The sequence below is a fragment of the Castor canadensis genome, chromosome 12 (assembly GCF_047511655.1).
Source record: "Castor canadensis chromosome 12, mCasCan1.hap1v2, whole genome shotgun sequence".
NCBI classification, from domain to species: Eukaryota; Metazoa; Chordata; class Mammalia; order Rodentia; family Castoridae; genus Castor; species Castor canadensis.
In genome coordinates this window covers 22200354-22222190 of record NC_133397.1, presented here as the reverse complement: position 1 = coordinate 22222190, position 21837 = coordinate 22200354, and the positions used below count along the sequence as shown (strand labels likewise).

General features: G+C 38.1%; 1 protein-coding gene and 1 non-coding gene across 2 annotated transcripts in view; one reads left to right on the top strand and one right to left on the bottom strand.

Moving 5' to 3' along the window:
* The window catches only part of Hadhb (hydroxyacyl-CoA dehydrogenase trifunctional multienzyme complex subunit beta), a 34939-nt gene that overhangs the window by 6737 nt on the left and 6365 nt on the right, over nucleotides 1-21837 (bottom strand). Inside the window, exons 3-10 of the mRNA XM_020162880.2 lie at nucleotides 21762-21806; nucleotides 18228-18327; nucleotides 12714-12758; nucleotides 8600-8699; nucleotides 4586-4673; nucleotides 3374-3561; nucleotides 2388-2568; nucleotides 1776-1897 (exon numbers count right to left, since the gene is read on the bottom strand). Coding sequence (XP_020018469.1) covers nucleotides 1776-1897; nucleotides 2388-2568; nucleotides 3374-3561; nucleotides 4586-4673; nucleotides 8600-8699; nucleotides 12714-12758; nucleotides 18228-18327; nucleotides 21762-21806 — 869 coding nt within the window. The remainder of the gene's footprint in view (nucleotides 1-1775; nucleotides 1898-2387; nucleotides 2569-3373; nucleotides 3562-4585; nucleotides 4674-8599; nucleotides 8700-12713; nucleotides 12759-18227; nucleotides 18328-21761; nucleotides 21807-21837) is intronic.
* On the top strand, nucleotides 1580-1652 carry Trnat-agu (transfer RNA threonine (anticodon AGU)). The gene has a single exon. It is a non-coding gene; the product is annotated as a tRNA-Thr (tRNA).

Here is a 21837-nt window from a genome sequence, read left to right as displayed (position 1 = left end):
TATCCATAATAAACTTAAGCCACAGGTTTTGCTACTGGCACAGAAATGAAGAATTTTATGAATTAAAACAATCTCTTAGCTGGGCATACCTGTGATCCCAGCTACTTGGAACATGGAGATCAGGAGGCTTACAGTTTGAGGCCAGCCAGGGCAAAAATGCAAGACCTATCCAAAAAATAAATAAAGCAAAAAAGGGCTGGGAGCATTACTCAAGTGGTAGACTGCCTGCCTAGCAAGCACAAGGCCATGAGTTCAAACTTCAGTACCACCTCCCCCCAAAAAAAGATGGGGGACAAACAGGTACCACTTATTTTTTTTTGTAGTCCTTTACTATTATATCAAAAAAAAGAAAAAGCTCCCACTAAAATCCACAATGTCAAAGAAAAGGAAATTTCTCTATATAGAATGCAAAATGATAGTAAGTTCCAGCACACTGTACTTTCTTTATTTAATCATTCATTCATTTACTGAAATACTTGGTTTTGACGTCAGTGCTCCAAGCTTGTAAGACAGGCCCTCTACCACTTGAGCAACACCTCCAGCATGTGTCTATCACTAGGGTAGCTATGAAGTCTGGGAGCACAGACCTGGATCTTTGGCATACTGTAGAAGCCCCTGTCACCTGGTCCTATCATCTAATTTGCTTTTGGAAACAACCATCTAACCAGCCCTTTACTATCCAGGCTTAACAGGATGGTACATCATTCTGTTGGAACCACACCAGGCACCCTTCCTGCTGCTGTTAGTCACTTACTATGGGCAAGATTGCCAAGCACCCGCCTGTGTTTCCAAACTGAATGGTGAGATAGAGTTATATTGTGAAGGAAACACTGACCAGCTGGACTACATTCAGAAGACCTCACCCATGGTAGTAAGAAAAGAGAAACCACATATTAAAACAGCAGAATCAATAGGGATGTTTAACTGAGGAGATAGAAAAGAAAGGAAGGATATGAAAGTTATATAATTAAAAGCAGATAACTAAAAAACACAAAACAAAAACGGTGATAGATTTATTTTATGATGCTTATAGGGGAATAATTTGTGGGTCAGAACAAAGTTGTTTTCTAACTTTCAGAATTAAAAGAGGTATTCGTCACTCTTTTTGCCTATTTTTTCACACCTCTGACACTCCAATTCATATCCTACGCTTCGCTCAGACAGGCTCTTGTTCTGACTCCTTGACTTTGCATTTGCCTTTTGCTTTGCCCACAATGCCTTTTTAATCTTTTTTTTTCAACTCCACCCTTTAATACTTCTTGAATTAGCTTCTACTCTTCCTGCAAGATTCATTGTTCAAGTGCTACCTTGTCTGAGAAGCCTCCCTAAGTCACCCTTCTACCTATTTATTTTCTCCAGTGGTCTATCCTGACAGCCAGCACAGCACGTCTCACCTCATTACAACAGTCAGGCCCTGCACATGCAATGCAAGGTACATGGCTGCCTAAGTGCATGAAGAGAAGTGTGTGCATTAGCATAGTGGCTGGATTAGATGATGTCTAAGGCCTTAAAACTATGCATTTATTTATTTTTTTAATGCTTCTATTTTAACATTCTCCTCATAAGCCTCTGTTCAGCTGGTGGAGTGGCTCAAGTGGTAGAGCACCTGCCTAGTAAGCAGGAGGCCCTGAGTTCAAACCTCAGTACTACCAAAAAAAGAAAGCGAATACATAAGCCTCTGTTCATAATACATATAAATAAATATAATTTAAGCTCTTCCATTGAGTACAGAAATATAAAAGACACTATTAAGCACAAATGGCAGTGATAGTTACCAGGAAAGAAGAATTTGCTGCTGTCACCGTACCATAGGGCTTGATGAACGCAGGTTTTAGTTTGGCCATCTGCTCCAGTGAGGAAGGACGGATGCCATTATCTTTGGTAACTGTGTCCTTTCCTAAAAACATGAACTTTTTATGAGAAACTATAAGCAGAGGTCCTGAGTTCAAATCCCAGTACTACCAAAAAAGCCCCAACCAAGCAAACAAAAAAATAAAAACCAGCTATAATCCCAGCACTCAGAAGGCTGGGCACATAGCCTCAAAAAACCAAAACCAAAACCAAAAACCAAACAAACAAAAAAAACATCCTATTTTCTTATATTTGTTCACATTTGGTCGTTCTACACAGAAGTCATGAGTCATATAAGAACTAAAAGAGACTAGGAGGATCTAAAAGGAGGCTCTTATAAAAAATATTTTTAAACGTTTACCTGTGTCACAATGAAAATCAAATGTGAGTTCATGTTTAAGAATAAAGGCTGAGTATTTTGGAAACAATCACTATACTTATTGAAAGTCACTTAAGATTTTTTGAGTTTTAGGAGCAGCTGGAACAATTCAGAATTCCCTAATATGTGTAAGTATCACAAAGTATCACCATTTTACCTGGTACTTTGAAGGGTACAACATCAGAAAGCAGTCCTTCATCCTGTGCCTTCTTGGCCAGAGTATGAGAGCGCAGTGCATACTCATCCTGTTCCAAGCGAGAAACAGCAAAGGCAGCAGCCAGTCGGTCTGCAGAGTGGCCCATAGTCTCACTGGTGGAGAACTCGGCCACTGCAGGGAGCTAGGAAAGCAGACAACAAAGAACGGTACACTGTTATGAGGTGTTATATGAGAACGGGCATGGTGGCTCATTCTATAATCCCAGTTATTTGGGAGACAGAGTTCAAAAGGATCTCAGTTCAAGGCCAGCCTGAGCAAAAAGCTAGCAAGACCCCATCTGAACAAATAAGATGAGCACAGTGGTACACACTTGTGGTCTTAGCTACATGGGAGGCATAAATAGGAGTATCTTGGTCCGGATTGTCCTGGGCAAAAAACACGAGACACTACTCAAAAAATAACTAAAACCAAAAGGGCTTGGAACTTGGCTCAAGTGGTAGAGTGCCTGCTTAGAAAGCATGAGGCCTTGAGTTCAAACCCCAGCACCAAAAGAGAGAGAGAGATGTTATATGACACATCAGATTGTCTGGTGTTATTTAGAAAACTTACAATCCATTTGTTTGCCAGGTGTGGTGGTGCATGCATATAATCCTAGCACTCAGGAGCATGAGGCAGGAAGATCACAAGTTTAAGCTGGCCTGAGCTACACAGATCATGTTCCAAAACACAGAAAATAAAAATAATTTGTTCACCATCTATCAATCAAGAGCTAGACAGAAAAGCCTTTGTGAGCAAGGCATCATTAAAGAGGGTTCTAACCACTCATTTTTTTCTTCCATTTTGACCAAATAATTACCCTTTCCTGTAACCAACAGAACCTACTATTATTGAACATGCCTGAGCCCTGAAGTCTTATCTAGTTCTAATCTATGCCAGGGATGCTGGGGAAACTCCAGTCTTTATTCACATGAAGTTCACAGTCTTACCTCGGGCGATAGGAAATTCAGTCTGAATTTAGAGAGTAAAGACAGTCGCTGGCCCAGGGTCTTGGCTTTATTGAGATCAAGCATCATTTTCCGCATTTTCCTTGAGTGACGAATAGGGACATCGGACATTAACTCGACGCCACCAGCCACGACCACGTCACACTGGCCAGAGGCAATCAGGCCAACAGCTACAGGGCACAGATTATACACACATGAACATCTGTTTATAGAAAATAATAAACCACTGAAATTTAGGCCTCTTGATAAAAAAAAGAAAGAAAACCTGTGTAGTAGTTATCAGTTCTGGACATCTGTAATTAAAATTATCATCTTTTTAGAGAACTTTTTTATGGTCTTAGGTTTGAATCCCAAACCTTGTGCACACATTGTAAGTAAGCACCAAGATAATTTTTAAATGACCAAAACACACACTCAACACACTAGTTTCATTCAGGACCTAGGGACATTAACTTCTAGATACAACCACTAGATCAACTCAAGCAAACAATATTTTAAACCAGGATATCTTGCATATTTTATATGCTTCCAGTTTTAGTTTTCAGAAAGGTTTCTTCCCTAGAAAGAATGTTAATTTCTACTATATGCCATAGAAATTCTGCCTTTTCAGATGTAAGGCAGCCTGCCTCTCTCTTTATGGCAGGTATTCTGTGGCTCTGACTAGGAGTCGTTCTCATGCTGCACAGATTAGAGATTAGTTGCTGCCCCTGGCATCATTCTCTGCCACTTACTGAAGTTTGTTAGAAGCCACAGTGATTGATAAGCACTCTGTCAGGATTGGGGAAAAGTGAACACTTACTTGTGCCACCTAAAGCAAGGATTAGCTGGTGGACTGGCTCAAGTGGTACAGTGCCTGGCTAGCAAACGTAAGGCCTAAGGCCCTGGGTTCCAACCCCAGTGCCATAAAACAAACAAACAACAAATAAATAAAACTAAAGCAGGGATTAGCAATGGAGGCAGAAGGACGCTATCTTTGCGGCTGTGTCCCTTAGGCATGGAGAGTAAGAAAAAATTTTAATTACTGTTAAAATCCCAAATTTTTAATATGACCTTATTTTAAAAAAACACACACACCCACAGGTTAAGATACCTGTGCTAATCATTTACTTCTGTTAAGATTACTTTTTTTAAAAAATTATATAAAAGGCAAAGAAGGAAAATTAACATGTACCTTAGGCTGCTTTTTAAACGTACCTGTGGTCATGGATTGGTTGGAAGAGATGCATGCCATGGTGACAGTGTGAGCAGGGGTCTTATCAGAGAAGCCAGCTCCAAGGGCAGCCTTCAGGAAACACAGTGAATGAAGTGATCATTTATGAGGAAAATACACCATGTGAGGAATGCCCTGAGCACTACTTTGCATGGTGAATCAGACAGGGATTTTATTTTAATATCCTATAAAGTAATGTTTAAAATAAAATAAAGCCAACCACAGAAGTGGTTTACTAATTTTTCATCTAGCCATTAATTGAAAGACACTCTGAAAAACTCCTAGTAGCCAGTTTCTCTCTTCTTTTTTTGCAGCACTGGGGATAGAAGCCAGGGTCTCAGGCATACTAGGCAAACTCTCTACCACTGAGCTACATCCCCAGTCCTTTGTGTTCTTTTATTTGGAGACAGGGTTTCACTAAGTTACCCAGGCTGGCTTCAAGCTTCCAATTCTCCTGCCTTCCCCTCCCAAGTAGCTGAGATTATAAATGAACAGCAACTGGGCCTAGCCACGTGGTAGCCAGTTTCTAGTGTGGTACACAAGACTGAAATACTCTTTAGCTCATTTAATTTCTTAGCAATGCTTTGCTCAGAACATTCAAGGATATCATTTGACTTTAACTTATTTAAAATGTCAAACACATTTGATAAAATGATGAAATAAATTATAGGGTGGGGTTCTCATGACGTGCCTCTGCAATTATAAAGCTTAGTAACAAAGTAAAAGCCAACACACATGAAAATGTTTCTGAAGAACTGATCATTTTTTCTTCTTAATTTTTGGCAGTACTGGGGTTTGAACTCAGGGCCTCATGCTTGTTAGGCAGGCAGCCTGCCACTTGACCCACTCTGCCATCCCAGAGCTGGCCATTTATAAACAGAGTTCCCACTCAGGTCCCTGCCTACTTTCCACCAGCTTTCCCCTCTGCCAGTCAGTTTCTCTCTCAGACAGCACATTGTTGGCCCAAGCAACACAGAACTGGAAAACTTGCCAAATAAGAGACGCAAAATTCAATGAAGAAACTTTGGAGAACTGCAAAGTCACAAATGAGTGTCTGACAAATGAAGGTCAGACCAGTTCACAACTAAGAAAGAGGAAACTGGCCAGGACCATGACACAAAAGGTGACTTAAAGAGAATGATTTGTAGTTTGAGGGACCTTGAGAAAAACTGAGGCCCTCCATTAATTTGGCAAAAAACATGAATGGTTCCATTTTTACTTATGTAAGGAATTAATGCATAAGTACAATTGCAAGGCTTTTTTTTTTTTTTTTTTTTTGCAGTACTGGGGCTTGAATTCAGGGCCTTCACATTGAGCCACTCCACCAGCCCAATTGTTGTGAAGGATTTTTTGAGATAGGGTCTTGTGGAACTATTTGCCTGGGCTGGCTTCAAACTATGATCCTCCTGATCTCTGCCTCCTGAGTAGCTAGAATTACAGGTGGTGAGCCACCAGTGCCCAGCTACAATTACTATTTTTAAGAAAATATTAAAGCTTCACTTTAAAAATAAAACTCCAGGGCTGAGGGTGTGGCTCAGGTTGGAGGGCCCTGGGTTTGATTCCCAGCACTGCCAAAATAGATACATAAATAATAAGTTTCCAACACCCCCACCCTTTACTAGGAAATTCTGAATCCTAGTCCAAGCAATTCATTTTTAGTGATCGTTCCTTAATCTATCTAATTATCCTCAGAATACAAACTCTCCTATAGTTTGGCAACATAAATGTTTCCAAAGTCTAGATGAAAGAGTTTTCATGTTTCTTATTTTTTACCTTTATACTTAAATTGTTCTTTTATACTATTTATCATGAAAGAGAAATGTGTTATAATAATGTACATCAGTAGGACCTTATTCTGGTGTTTACAGGTGGCCTAATACTAAATATTCAACTGAGTTTGCTAAAAACTACTGCTTAAAAAAAAGAAAGAAAAAAAAAAACCCTCCCCCCCCCAAAAAAAAAACTACTGCCTGATGACAACTGCATGTCAACATCTCAGCTAAAACAATTGGGAAGGAAGGAGGCAGAAGCAGGTGCTCAGGAGGCAGAGAGAAGAGCTCCACAGTGGGGCTAGGGTAAGGGCACTCAGGACAGAATGGCTGGATCCTCACGTCCTCACAAGGGCCTTTCTAACACATGTTACCCTTGGCCCCAGCTGATCCTCAGGACTAAGGAGCTTTAAATAGAAGTGTAGCTGGTGACCACATGTTTCTACTTAAAAGTTTGAATAGTTCTCAAAGCACTAAGGAGAAAGGAAGAGGAGGCTGATTAGTCCAGCTGGAAAGCAGGGAGATATGCTGTGGTCTTTCAGCAAAGTCAGGAAGCCTTTAGGATTTCATATTAATATTAATATACCAATAGGTCTTAAAGAAATTCTTTAGCTAGACACTGTCAGTTTTCAGGTTCTATTATGACTTTAAAGTAACATCCTTGCTGGAGGTGTGGCTCAAGCAGTAGAGCACCTGCCTAGCAAGCACAAGACCCTGAGTTCAAACCCCAGCAAAGCAAAGCAAAAAAAAACCCTAACTAAAGTAACATCCTTGTAAGAATCCCCTCAGCTCAACCCTTCCCTGCAGTGCAACATAACTGGCATTAGAGTGGGGCACAGAGACACTACATCATGCTAATCAGTAGCTGAGATCTGCACCTGGATGTAAAACTGCCTGAAAAAATGCAAAGAACATCATGTTTTCAATTAACAAAGAACAGAAATACAGAGAAAACTGAAACAAATTTAACATGTACTTTTGAAGTGCTCTTATAAAGGTTACTTTATTTTCAGAATAGGAAAGTTGAAAAGACATTATGAACAGCTTGATGGCTTTACGCACTCATAAACAGGTCTCATTTGATATATTCAGGAATGTGAAGAGCCAGAGGCAAAAGAATCACGAGTTCAAGGCCAGTCTTGACTTCATAGGGAGTTCTAGGCAAGTCTGAGTTATAAAGTATGATCCTGTCTCAAAAAAAAGGTGAAGATGTAGAGGAAAGCAAAACTTTTAGGAGAGAAACAAAAACTTCTTCCTATTCTCCATCCAGCCCTGCTCCTTAATAGCAATACAGTTGCTTTTTGTGGGCTTGAGCAGTGCCAGGCCTTCAGCAGTTTTAACATTTACCAATGGGTGAAATGGTAAAGTAGAACAAATACTTTGGATCCTGTTCATTTGCCTTTCTCTCTCAGCTAACAACGGAAGTTATACCCTCACAGCTATAACCTATCACCAGCATAAGCAGGGACCAGAAATAATGAAATGTAAATGTTTAGCACACTGAAATGTGTTTTGGAGCCAAGTATATTCAAATAATCACTTTTCAAACTGAAGATGTGTTTGAAGTAGTCACTGAATGCCCGTGGGACATGTCACAGACGTTCGTTCCAAAGGCCTATCATGATCTCTGTTGCCTGGTAAACACGACATGGAGGTGTGCCAACTAGGGTAAAAGTAAACCTTTGTGAAATGGCTATTAAAAAAAAAGCTGGGTACTTGCTATCTAGTCAAGGCCACTTCCAACTACAAAAACCAAGTTATGAAATTAGCTATAAAATGTTGAAAATTAGAAGATGTCTAACAAAAATAGTATCAACCACACACTGTCCTACCTCTGTTTTCATAACGTGAGAGACGGACAGAGTAACATTTCCTAAACCAGCTCAAATAACCAATTTGATTATAGTAAAATATGGCTTATGGACTAATAGTGTACATCATTTGATTTATAGTATCATTCTTTTAAATACTGAGTAACGATTATTAAGTTGTCAAATTACAATTTAAGTCAAATGTACATTTAGTTAATGGATTTTAAAGGCTCTCAAACAGTAAATTCTGGGCTGGGGATGTAGCTCGGCAGTACAGCACTTGTCCATCAGGCACGAGGACCTTAGCTGGATTCCCAACACAGCAAAAGATAAATAAATGAATGAATAAATACATTATATTTGTTGAAATGCAAATTAATTCCCCTATCAATCACTTTTTAAAGTTTGTTTTACTCACCTCTCTAGCTACATTGCTCGTTTTCACTTCCTGGATAACTGTGCCAAAGATGAGATAGTCAACAACATTCTTTGGAACATCGGTCCGATGCAACAAACCCCTGAAAGCAGAAATTCAAAGGAAAGAAACTTCACACATTAAGGCAGTGCTAGAGATCATCACGAAAACACTGTTCTTTTAAAAAGGCCTGGTACAAACACAACAAGGGGATTGGACTATGAGCACATGATAAAAGCGAGAGCACACAAGGAAGGGGTGAGGATAGGTAAGACACCTAAAAAACTAGCTAGCATTTGTTGCCCTTAACGCAGAGAAACTAAAGCAGATACCTTAAAAGCAACTGAGGCCAATAGGAAAAGGGGAACAGGTACTAGAGAAAAGGTTAGATCAAAAAGAATTAACTTAGAAGGTAACACCCACGCACAGGAAATCAATGTGAGTCAATGCCCTGTATAGCTATCCTTATCTCAACCAGCAAAAACCCTTGTCCCTTCCTGTTATTGCTTATACTCTCTCTACAACAAAATTAGAAATAAGGGCAAAATAGTTTCTGCTGGGTATTGATGGGGGGGAGAGGGAAGGGGTGGAGTGGGTGGTAAGGGGGGGGGTGTGGGGGCAGGGGGGAGAAATGAACCAAGCCTTGTATGCACATATGAATAATAAAAGAAAAAAAAAAAAGGAATTGTTAGTTCTTCAGTATGTAAAAGTTATCTGTATTAATTATAATAATAATACACTTTGTAATGCTTTATTTGAAATGCAATCATGTTACTAAGACATTTTATGAAGGACACTTACAGGATTAGATGTTTATTTTTTCTTAAAATAGTAGCCCTGAGTAGTGTGCAGAATTATTTGTTGATTCATGGATGGAACAAGGGTCACAGAAGGTAGCTATAGATGTAATTAATTGTAAGATGCATTAGCATGCTAATATAGAGATGCAGGTGCAAAATGTCTACGAACCTCATTTTTTTATTGTAGTCATTTCATTTCACTTAATTCCTATATCTAATTACCAGTTGTTCTTCTCATTCATCACTTCCTGACCTTGACCAAAAGAAGTCCATGAGTATCCAGGACAGTGGCTGATATTAGTAATGGGATGCCTATGACAGCTAATTCTGAATTATTTAAAGCCTGATGTGTGCGTGATCATTATTCACATGACTTTACAATAAAATGTAAGGTGTTTGATGTCTCTCAACAAACTGACATTTACCTCCCTTGTTTATTAAGTAGAGTATTTAACCAAAACAGAATTTCTATGAGCTAATAAAAATAGTCTTCTTTTAAAATAAATAAAAATAAATAAATAAATAAATAAAAAGGCCTGGTATACAGCTCAGTTGGAGATCACTCACCTAGCATGCAAAAGGCCCTGGGTTCAATCCTCAGCACCACAAAAAATAAATAAAATTAAAATAGGGGCTAGAGGTGTGGTTCAAGTGGTAGAGGTAGAGCACCTGTCTAGTAAGCCCTGATTTCAAACCCCAGTATTGCTGAAAAATAAATAAAAATAAAAATTAAAAGGTAAGCCTTGAATTTAAAAGGATAGAGACTATATCTTAATTTGACAAAGCATTTGGCACCTTACCAAAGAAGAAATGAATGAAAGAGTGATTTTAAAAGTTACCATTTGATGCTAAACTGATAATAAGAAATTAGGAAGAATCAAGAACATTTGGAATCGGAGAAGATAAGTAAACACAATGTTAGTAAAAGCCAAAATTTTCAGTAAAAAGAGAAAAGACCTAAATGTAAGATCAAAGATATGAAGCAAAATTCCAGAATATTAAATTTGAAATATGAAAATAAACACACAACTGAAATAATGTGTGTGCATAAACCAGGAGCAGTAACTCTCCAGGAGGAATGAGCATGTCTTTGAGTGCAGACTTGGTTTTTAAATGCCATGTCCCATGAAAGCAAAAAGAGCTTTTTGAAGAAATGACTGGTAACAGATCTGAAGCGAAATACAAAGTGAATCTCATCACTTCTTTTGTGCTGAAGGTAAGGAAGCATTCAAGTTGAATAGGATGGTATCAAAAACAGGAACACGGGTATAACTATTTGTCAAAACTCATCAAAGTCTACACTTAAGGGTGGGGGAGGGGGGCAGAGGTGAGAAATGACCCAAACAATGTACACACATGTGAATAAATGAATAATAAAAAAATAAAAAAAAAAAAGAAGTTAGTTTGGGTGTTATCATCTTGTAAAAAATAAACTCAAGTATAAACATTAAAAAAATAGTCTACACTAAAACCTATGCTTTTTATCACAAACAAATTACACCTCAAAAAGGAATATTATCTTAAAAAACAAACCGGATACCGAATTTAACTTACAGGAGTTCCTACAGATAACATGTGTGATAATCAGAGATTCAAAAAGTAATGACTAAACTTGGCTATAAATAAAAATCCTTAAGTCCTCATCAGTTAAATAAAAAGAAAAGCATTCTTTAAAGAAAATGCCAGTCAATGAATGTAGGAAGACTATAATGACAAATATCATTAATTTGTAATCTCTAGTAACTGATTAAGGTGAGTGTTAAAACCATTTGATAAAAGGTTGATGGGGAACAGAATATTTGCACAGTACTAAGGTATCACTTCATAGACTACCCACTAATTGCAAAGGGAAAAGCGTACCTTTACAATCAAAAGATCTGGAACCCAATCACAACGACCAAATAGTTAGGCTTAGGCATCACGTGACACACTCCCTTCACGGGATGTGATCCATGGTTTTACTCATGAATCATTCTTATCAAAAAAGAAATTTTTAACCTGAATCTGTCAGGCTTCTAGACCTAACTTCCAATTTACAGGAAATTCAGGATAGTCAAATACTATCATGAGGAAACATCCACACTGCAACATTCTTTATAAAAATTCAGTATCATGGGGAGAGGGAGCAGAAAGAAAACGTTCTAAATTGGAAAAACTGAAGAGAGTTAAGCACAGTCTCTCACGCCACACCTCAGGAAGCTCATGTAGGAGAATAGTTAAGTTCAAGGCAAAAGCTGGCCTACAAGCAAGACTGTCTTAAACAGAGAGAGGGAGAGAGACGGACAGACAGACTAAATATCCCTTTTTAACATGAACTTTAAAGGGACTCTGGTTCAAAAACAATTTTAGAAACATCATTCTTGGAACAAGTGAGGGGACTTGACTATGAAGTAGTGACTGTGTATGGAGTCACTGTTATTATCCTAGCTATGATAATGTTATTGTGGTTAGTAGAGAGTATTTAGAGTTTTAAGTATGACTGAGAATGTCAAATGCTGTAGGGTACAGAAGCACAGAGGCCTGAGAAAGAAAGGTGTTGTTAGTGAACACACAGCCACTGGCTGAGAGAAGCTTCCACAGTAAGACTGCACAAAGCAACGGGAATGGAAATGATTATTATGAAGTCACAGAGCAAATAAGTGAAGAAGTAACTGCTACATGCACTCACTCTTGTCACCTGGGAGGAAGAGAGAAACTAACTAAAGTGAGAATGGGTACAAAGGTCAACTGAAGGGCTTTTTCCAACTAGAAAAGACCTGTGGCTGCCTGAAGATGGTAAGGCAAAGCGTTCTTGGAAACGGAATGAGATAATGCCTCATGTGATATCTCCATACATTTTATGACCCTTGCTAAATTATTCACCGCCTCAACTCAGTTACTCAAGTCTGATTTTATATTTTTACTTGGTTCACACATGAATATTTAATTTCTTACCAGAACCCATTTTCTTTCTAGAAAAATAACTACATAATCTGTTCGGCTACCCTTGTGTAATAATTAAGCTCCTGTTTGAGACAACCATCATGTACTGCGTAGGCTGATCAGCCTAGTGCTGGGGGCACTCACTGAAGAACACTGTCATGCCAAGACACTGATAAGCCTACAAAATAAAGACTGTTAATACTCATGGGCAGCTCAAATTTAGTTAGTATATATGGGTAAAATCTTACAAAAGCTAATATGTATTTTCTCTTACCATATAAAAATCAACATATCCTAGACATGAATAATTCTATGGAACATGCTACTTCAAGTACAAAAATAGGAGAAAGTGCCTTTAAAGAAATAAGAACTAAAATGAAACTGCATTTACTTACAAAAGTGCTGCTCTAGCCAAATCATGTGGCATCAGGTCTTTATACCTGGGGAAAGAAAACAAATATTTAAACCAAAAACCTAGATCTTCAAAAGTTTTTTCATTCTATTTGAAATACCCAAGATCTTCAAAAGTTTTTTCATTCTATTTGAAATACCCGAGTTTATCTAACATATGCTGCTGAAAATGCACTTAACCTTGCCATCCAAGGTGGTCCCATCAATTCAAGTGACTAAGTGTGACTTAGCTTTTGTCATCCTTAAAAATCTGGCAAGCCTTACCTCCTTACAGAACTTGCTAAGAATCTAACAAAAACCATGCCCTAAACTTTATTATTCAGCATGACATGTATTAAATATTCTTTAAGTCTCAACTTTTGAGGGGGGTTTTTAGTTAAATATTAAAGCACATTATTTATTGAGTAATGACAAACAGGATATAGGGGATGTATCAGGACATTTAAAGAAACTTTGTGAAGTAATTTAGAGTTTCAGAAGAACTGAGAAGATAGAACAGAGTTCTTTATGCCCTTTACTTGGCTTCTTCTAACGCTAGCATCCAACATAACTATGAAAAACTTACTAAAATAAGAAATCACCATGTGGGGCACAGTGATCCATGCCTGTAAGTCCAGCTACTTAGAAGGTGGGGATCAGGAGGATCATGGTTCAAGGCCAACCCAGACAAAAAGTTAGTGAGACTCCCATCTCAGTCAATAAACTGGGCATGGTGGTGTACCTTTGTGATCCCAGCTATGCAGGAGATCACAGGTAGAGGCACTGAGGTCCAAGGGAGGCCCTGGGCAAGAAACCACAAGACCCTACATGAAAAATAACAAAAGCTAAAAGGAGCTGGAGGCTGCTCAAGAGGTAGGGCGCACCAGCCTAGCAAGCATAAAAAAAGAAATTGAATAGATTATGTAACCATCCTGTTTCTTCTTTTTTTTTATTTTTTTTTTCATTTTTCTTTTATTATTCATATGTGCATACAAGGCTTGGTTTATTTCTCCCCCCTGACCCCACCCCCTCCCTTACCACCCACTCCACCCCCTCCCGCTCCCCCCCTCAATACCCAGCAGAAACTATTTTGCCCTTATCTCTAATTTTGTTGTAGAGAGAGTATAAGCAATAATAGGAAGGAACAAGGGGTTTTGCTGGTTGAGATAAGGATAGCTATACAGGGCATTGACTCACATTGATTTCCTGTGCGTGGGTGTTATCTTCTAGGTTAATTCTTTTTAATCTAACCTTTTCTCTAGTTCCTGGTCTCCTTTTCCTATTGGCCTCAGTTGCTTTAAGGTATCTGCTTTAGTTTCTCTGCATTAAGGGCAACAAATGCAAATGCTAGCTACTTTCACCCAGTAGTTCAGCATTCATTTGTGGATCTTGGTTAAACAATTATTATTGTGGTATTCTAATAGCAATTTATTTTCGCTCATTCCTTCTATACTTACTCTTTGAAATACTTCTGTAAGATTTCTCCCTTTTCATCTATTTATTCATTCATTTCTTTACATGAGATCAGATTCACGGATATTTTATATCCATTGAATATTTTATCCAATACTATTGTAATTTGCTTTGCTACTTACATTTTTCTGCCTTTGATGATTGACATGAGCCAGTTTTCCTTCCTTCCTTGCTTTCCCCTTTTTTTGTGGGGAAATCATTTTAATTTCTGGATCTACAAGATGTTCCTGGCTCATCTTGAATTTTCTCTGGCCCAGCCTTAGCCATTCTTCTAAGGAATCCTGCTACCTTTTATTGAAAAACATCATTTAAAACTAAGCTCTGAATGTGAATGCTACTTATTTGTTTGTTTAAATGTCAAAAATAAATTCCCTTAAGCCAAACAATTAATTTAATAAGAACACTCACTTTTTTTTTTTTTCTCAATACTGGGGTTTGAACTCATGGCTTCACACTTGCAAGACAGGCACTCTTAGTACTTGACCCACCTCTCCAGCCATTATGCTCTGGTTTTGCTTTGCTTTTTGGCCAGGTGGGCTTGGACAATGATCCTATTTTAAGCTTTCTGTCATCACTGGAATGACAGGTGCACGCCACCATGGCTAGCTTTTTTCCATTGAGATGGTGTCTCACAAATTTTTTGGTCTGAGCTGGCCTTGAACTGTGATCCTCCCAACCTCAGCCTCCCAAGTAGTTAGGATTACAGATGTGAGCCACTGGCACTGGGCTAAGACTCATTCTTTAAGTTCCTGAAAACTAAAACCTAAAAATCCAAAATCGCTTTTGTTTTCATTCTGAATCAGAGCGGAATCATCACTGGTTTCCAAATTTTTCATAGGTAAAACCAGTTTCTTGGCATTAACAGAATAATTTGAGGAAGTTAGGTGTCAATTTGAAAAATACTTAAAAACATAGATTATTTATCATGTACAGTCTTTATTCCTCTGCTCCACACTCCTCTACCAGAATGACTGAAACTCCCAAATTCCATTGCTGGAGTCTCTTTCTAGGAGTGCTTCCCAAACAACTCTACCTGGTCTTACTAATGATACCCCAGTTGCAAGCAAAGTTTCTTCAAATTAAAAGACCTTTTTTCTACCTAGAAAATGATTGTCTATTATAGAAGACTTATTTGCCACCTTAATCTTAGCATTAATAATGACTAAAGTGTTATAAATTTTTATTTATAAATTAAAATTTTTCCACTTTAAAATCATTTAAAGTTATCCCTTTGTATTTTTCAATTTTGTTATTTACATGAATACTGCCATAAAATACTTTTCACTCTTTCTTCTTTATTAACTATCATTTGTTACGTTACTCAACTTTTTTCTTTCTCTGCACCACTAAATTATTAAAGAATTACATTCTTTCTCAATCAGGATCTTGAATTAAACTCAAGCACAACGATAACTAACAGCAAAAGGAAGAGACCATATACTAACATGCTAAATACTGCAAATCAAACATTATGCATATGCTAATTATTAAAGAAAATGTTTAAGTAACAAGTAAATGAAATAGTGAAATATATTTCTAATATTTTAAACTAATAAAACAGCCAGAATCAAACACCTACACAGCATACAAACAGCCCTTACAAAATAATGGTCTTCCCAGCCAAGAACTTTCTTCTCTTGATGGAACTTTTTCTTTCTACCCTATTACTGCTAAGTACAAGGGAGATCCCAACACCTCTCTTTCCTGCTTCTAAGGCTTTCAGTTTCTTTTTGTTTGTTTTTGGTGGTACAGGGGTTTGAACTCAGGGCCTCATGCTTGCTAAGCAGGCACTCTACCACTGTAGTCATTCCACCAACCCTTTTCTTGTGTTAGGTATTTCTGAGATAGGGTCTCACAACTATTTGTCAGGGCTGGCTTTGATCCACGATCCTCCTGATTTTTGCCTTCCAAGTAACTAGGATTATAGGCATGAGCAACCAGGACCCGGCTTCCTTTTATTGCTGTTTATCAGGAAATGAAAGAAAATAGAGTAAGAAACTCTATATTAACATTCCCAGCTTTCAGATTCTTTTACTGCTGTTTGTCAGGAATGAAAGAGATTATAGTAAGAAACTTTATTAACACTCTATTTACCAGATACTACATAGAAAAAATAGGATGACTGAAGAAACTTCGCTGCCATTTACTTATGGCCTTAACTTCTAGAAAATACATTCTAGGTCCTAAACGGTCTGTTTAAAAATGAACTTTGTTGGGGATTGGACTTTGATCACATGAAAGCGAGAGCACACAAGGGAGGTATGAGGATAGGTAAGACACCCAAAAAACTAGATAACATTTGTTGCCCAGAGAAACTAAAGCAGACACTTTAAAGCAACTGAGGCCAATAGGAGAAGGGGACCAGGAACTAGAGAAAAGGTTAGTTCGAGAAGAATTAATTTAGAAGGTAACACACATGTATAGGAAATCAATGTGAGTCAACTCCCTGTATAGCTATCCTTATCTCAACTAGCAAAAACCCTTGTTCCTTCCTATTATTGCTTATACTCTCTCTTCAAAAAAATTAGAGATAAGGGCAGAATAGTTTCTGCTGGGTAGCGAGAGGGAAGGGGGGGAGGGGCATGTAAGGGAGGGGGCGAGGGGAAGGGGGGGGAAATGACCCAAACATTGTATGCACATATGAATAAAATAAAAATAAAATAAAAAGAACCTTGTTGGTTGGCTGTGTACAGATGTACAAACAAGCACATAGTGTGTATCTTTTACAAATGATGGCATATCATACACAATGCTCTGCACCTTGCTTTTTACACTTAATGTATTCTGAAGACTTCAGATATTCCATATGAACACATAAAGACAGTCAGGCACTGTGGCTCACACTTGTAATCCTAGCTGTTTGGGAGGCTGAGATTGGAAGGATTGTGGTTTGAGGCCATCTTGGGCAAATAGTTCTCAAGACCCCATCTCCAAAATAACCAGAGCAAAGTGGACTTGGAGACATGGTTCAAGCTGTAGAGCACCTGCATTGCAAGTGTAAACCCTGAGTTCAGATCTCATTCCCACCAAAAAAATAAGTAAGTAAGAACCTAGATCACATTATTTTTAACAGGTGCATAACTTTCCCCAGCAAGTTAAGTTAGTGACTACCTGTTAAAAATATAAACACTGAAAACAACTTAAATAAGATAAAACAATTATTTCAACCTAATGACCAGTTTTCTTTTTTGGGAGGAGGGGTGGTGTAACACTGGGTTTGAAGTCAGGGTCTTGTGCTTGCTAGGCAAGTGCTCTACTACTTGAGATACGCCTCCAGCCCATTTGTTTTAAGTTATTTTTCAGATAGGGTCTTGTAACTTTTTGCTTAGGAGTGGTCTCAAACCTCTATCCTCCTAACTACCCTCCCATGTAGCTGGAATTACAGAAATGTACCACCATACCCTGCTTCTTTGTTGAGAAGGGGGGTGGGGGCTCAGTAACTTTTTGACCAAGCTGGCTTTGAACCCTGATCCTCCTGATATCTGCCTCCCAAGAAGCTGGGATTATAGATGTGAGCTACCATACCTGCTCCCAATATTAGCTTTTGGACAAACTGAGCCTCACTTGGGGACAGAAAAGGCTAAGGAAAATAGCTGTTTGGTTCTGAGGAAATTTTAAGTTCGTCTAGATCATTCTGGTCTTGGGGTTGTGCTATGCCAACAGTTGGACCACCTCTGTCTACTCCAAGTCTAAGAATTTCCAGGAAGCCACAGCAATACCCATGGGCCAACATCCTCAGCACTCCAATTTCTGAGGAGCTATGGGAACAATGCCCTTTGTCTCCAGAAAAGGAAAGGACAGCTCTACTGGAAACAAGCTATCTGGACCAACACTAGCTTTCAAATAGGGCTGTTTCAAGCTAACACTATACCAGACTTTTGTCGTATTATTCCATCACTAGCTTGACTCATTCTATACTAATTCACAGAGGTGCTCTCCATATATTGCCCACTAACGGTATTATTACCTACTGGCTACATTTACGAAGACCACTTTGGACAAGCCTTAAAAGAAGGAGCAAATTAACACCATCATTTCATACTTACGAAGTGCCTGACAGCAAAAATGGGATGCGGACGCCATCTACCACCACAATATTCCTTATATTGGGTTTGGCTAAGGTCTTCTTTGACTTGGTCTGGACAGCTTTAAGACAAAGTTCGAAGAGCTATTCATTAAAATATATGAAAAAAGGGCTAAGGATGCAGCTCAGTGATGGAGCTCTTGCCTAGTATGTGTGAGGCTCTGGGTTCAATCTGTAGTGCCACTAAAAACAAACAAACAAATAAATAAACAAAATGAAGTAAGATGACTTTTTAATTTTTTTTTTTGGCAGTACTGGGGTTTGAACTCAAGGCCCTATGCCTGCTAGGCAGGTGCTCACCACTTGAGCTACACCTCCATCTTTTTACATTTTTGAAGATAGACATTTTAGGAAGAATTACATCATTCAGTGTCAAGTTGCACTTGTCATTTAATAAACTATTTCAGTATCTTTTTTAAAGCTAAATTAAAAGTTTCTAAGTAATATTTAAGGTATGCAAAAATGATCCTCAATAAAGGTATTAATGCCATTAACAGAATTGTTCATTTTAGGTGTTTGACAACCTGCTGCACTGAAAGCAACCAACTTTACACATAAAACTTAATGTGAGATATCCTAGCAATGAGATTGTCCACTCTCCACGTAGCTTGATGCTCCTGCCTTTCTATGTAGAAATAAAGGCTACTTGGTTGATGATCACCACTGTTCTGCACTGTTGTGCACTATTTGACTCAATCTGTCTAAATACTTTTTAACCTCAAAAAAGCAATCTTTTCTTTTTTTTGAAACCTGATCGCAGTAGGTAGCCCAGGCTGGTTTCAAACTATTGATCCTACTGCCACAGCCTGGGATTCCAGACATGTACCACACATCCAGTTAATTGCTTTAAATGAAAGAATAAAATGTAAAAATATGCATGTGGATGGATTTTTAAAAAAAGAAATAATAATAAACTACGGAGATTAAAAACTAAAATTCCTCTTTATACCTCCCATCCCCTTTTGGGGATTGGGAATAAGAACAGGATTCTCCATGTAGGCCTTGAACTTGCTATGTAGTCCAGGCCATCCTCAAACTCACAATCCTCCTGTCTCAGTCCCCTGAATGACCATGACCAACCTTGGAAAGAATAAAGTGATAAGAATAAAAGTTAGGTGACACTGTGCTTTTTAAAAACTAACCACATGTTCCTTCTATACATTTCCAGACAAAATTTAAATTCTTCACTCCTCTAATGAATTTCCTGCTTTACTTGGCTGCACCTTAACTACCCAGAAGTATTTTCTACAACTCTTCCAAGTATAGCCAGATGAGCAGTCCCCAGTAGCCTTGCTCAGTCCGACCTCCTTGCTTTTATTCAGGGCCCCTCCATGTGCATGGCCCCATTCCATCCAATTCTTACGAAGTCTCTCAGGCTTACTTCACATTCCCCCTCCTAGTAAAGCCTTCCCTGATAACTCCAGTTATCTGAAGTTTCTGCCTCTGAACTTCTAAGGTAAAAAAAATGGTCATTTCAAATAACTTAGCTTATTATAAATTAATTAAACCAAACTAATACTACAATCATATTTTAAGAAGAGTATGTTATTCATTATGTATTGAGCAGTCAAAGAACTTTCATTCTGTTTCATGTATACACTGGCTTCTAGCTATATTAAAACTTTCTCAAGGACAAATGTACAACTTCTTTATATATATTCCACAGTGATAAGGGTAGCAGTGAGTTATAAGAATCTGAATTGGGAATTAAGATACTGGGGTTCTTCACTTTTAAGTACCAGGCATGGTGGGACAGCACTCATGAGGCTGAAGCAGGAGGATCCCAAATTTGAGTTCCACGTCAGCCTGGGGTATTTAGTAAGACCCTGTCTCAAAAAAAAAAGATATCTGGGTTGTAGGCCCTACTCTGGTAGAGAGAGAGGTATATAGATGTAATTGTCAAAACAGTCAAAATTTCCTATAGACATATTCACCAGATGACTGAAAGTATCAGTAATCCTGTACTCCTTTACTCTAATTCCTTCCTCCTAATAGCCCTGCCAAGCAGGGCTATTCACATGAGTTTCCAAAGGAATTATGTAGTTATAAAACTACTGCAACCTAAAACCTGTTTGGCACAGGCACAGGACTGTTTCCCGCCCTCAAGTCACATTCCTTTGTCTTATCAGGTGCCTTCTTGAATCACTATTAACAGAAACTACTTATAGAACACTTGTGAGACACTGAGAACCCAAAAAGCTAAAGTCTCACAAGAGCTTACAACATAGTTGGGAAGAGGAAACAGCAAACTTAATTTACAGGACAACATAAAGAACATCAAATGCCAGAGAAATGCCTTCTATGTTGGCACTCAGAATGACTTTCTCCCACTTGGCAAGGATCAGGTCCATTTGTGTGACCTGCAAAGCAAAGGTGTCGGTGACATGAGACAGAAAAGAATTATTCTTTTGGGACAACAGAAATCTATATTCTAGTTAGAATTTAGAGGCTATCGGAAATATATTTGTTTTATTACAACATGAAATTTCTGTAGTTAGGCAACAGAGCTCTGAGAATATACAATGTGAAAATGTAATTATACCATCTTGAAATTACATTGATGTTAAGAGTTTTCAAAGGGCTTTGAGATACTATATGAAATTGACTATCAGAATTATTACATTTCTTTTTTGGAGAAGGAAACTAAAACACAAGTAAGGCAACCAATTCAAGGTCACTTTGCCAGAAAGAGGTCTAGAGCTAAATAGAAGATACTTTTTCTATTAAGTTATTATCCAAGTAGAAATATCATAATGAAACTAAAATCAGGGCATAGATCAATATAAAATCTGCACAAGGAGAAAAAGGTTAAGAATTTGTCAGGGTATTTTTAGCATGGCCCAGGTACTGCAGAAGTGTATTTTCAACAGTTAAGAGCCTAATTCATTGAGTTTACTGAGGGTCTAAATGACCATATCAAATTAACATACTTTCTTACTCTTTCATTTCATATTGGCTAAATAATCTTCTTTTATTAACTAGTTCCCCATTGGCCTTTATTTCAGGAATGGGTCCTCTTGCATATAAAACAAGAAGATCTTCGGTAGAGAAGCCTATTAGTAATTGCAAATCTTAAGCGAACTTTTGGCTCCACCAGTCTCCAGAGTGTATGAAGTTAACCGTCTCTAGGACTAATGGTCAGGAGGTAAATAAACTGGCCAGCAAAGTTTAAGGAACCTTCACGACTCCATCCAACTCCAAAGCCCAGAAAGTAGCCACCTGCCAACATGTCAAACCCAACTTTCTTTTTTTTTTTTTTTTTTTAAGGCAGGTGCTCTACTGTTCAGGCCATGCCCCAGTCCATCAAGCCCAATTTTAAGTAATGCAATATGGTTACCAATTTAGCCCCATAAATTTTTAATCTGAAGACAATAGTGATGTTCACGTTGCTCATAAAAAGGGGAGAATTAGCAAATTAGTTTTGGTTTTTATTCAGAATTCACAAATATAGAGTCTAACATTTAAAGGAGAAATGTTTATTTCATAATTACTGTACCTGGGGCAGCTTGTAGCTGGGAGGAACAGCTCAAAGGTCTTATAACTGGAAGACAAAATAAACTATTTACAAAAAG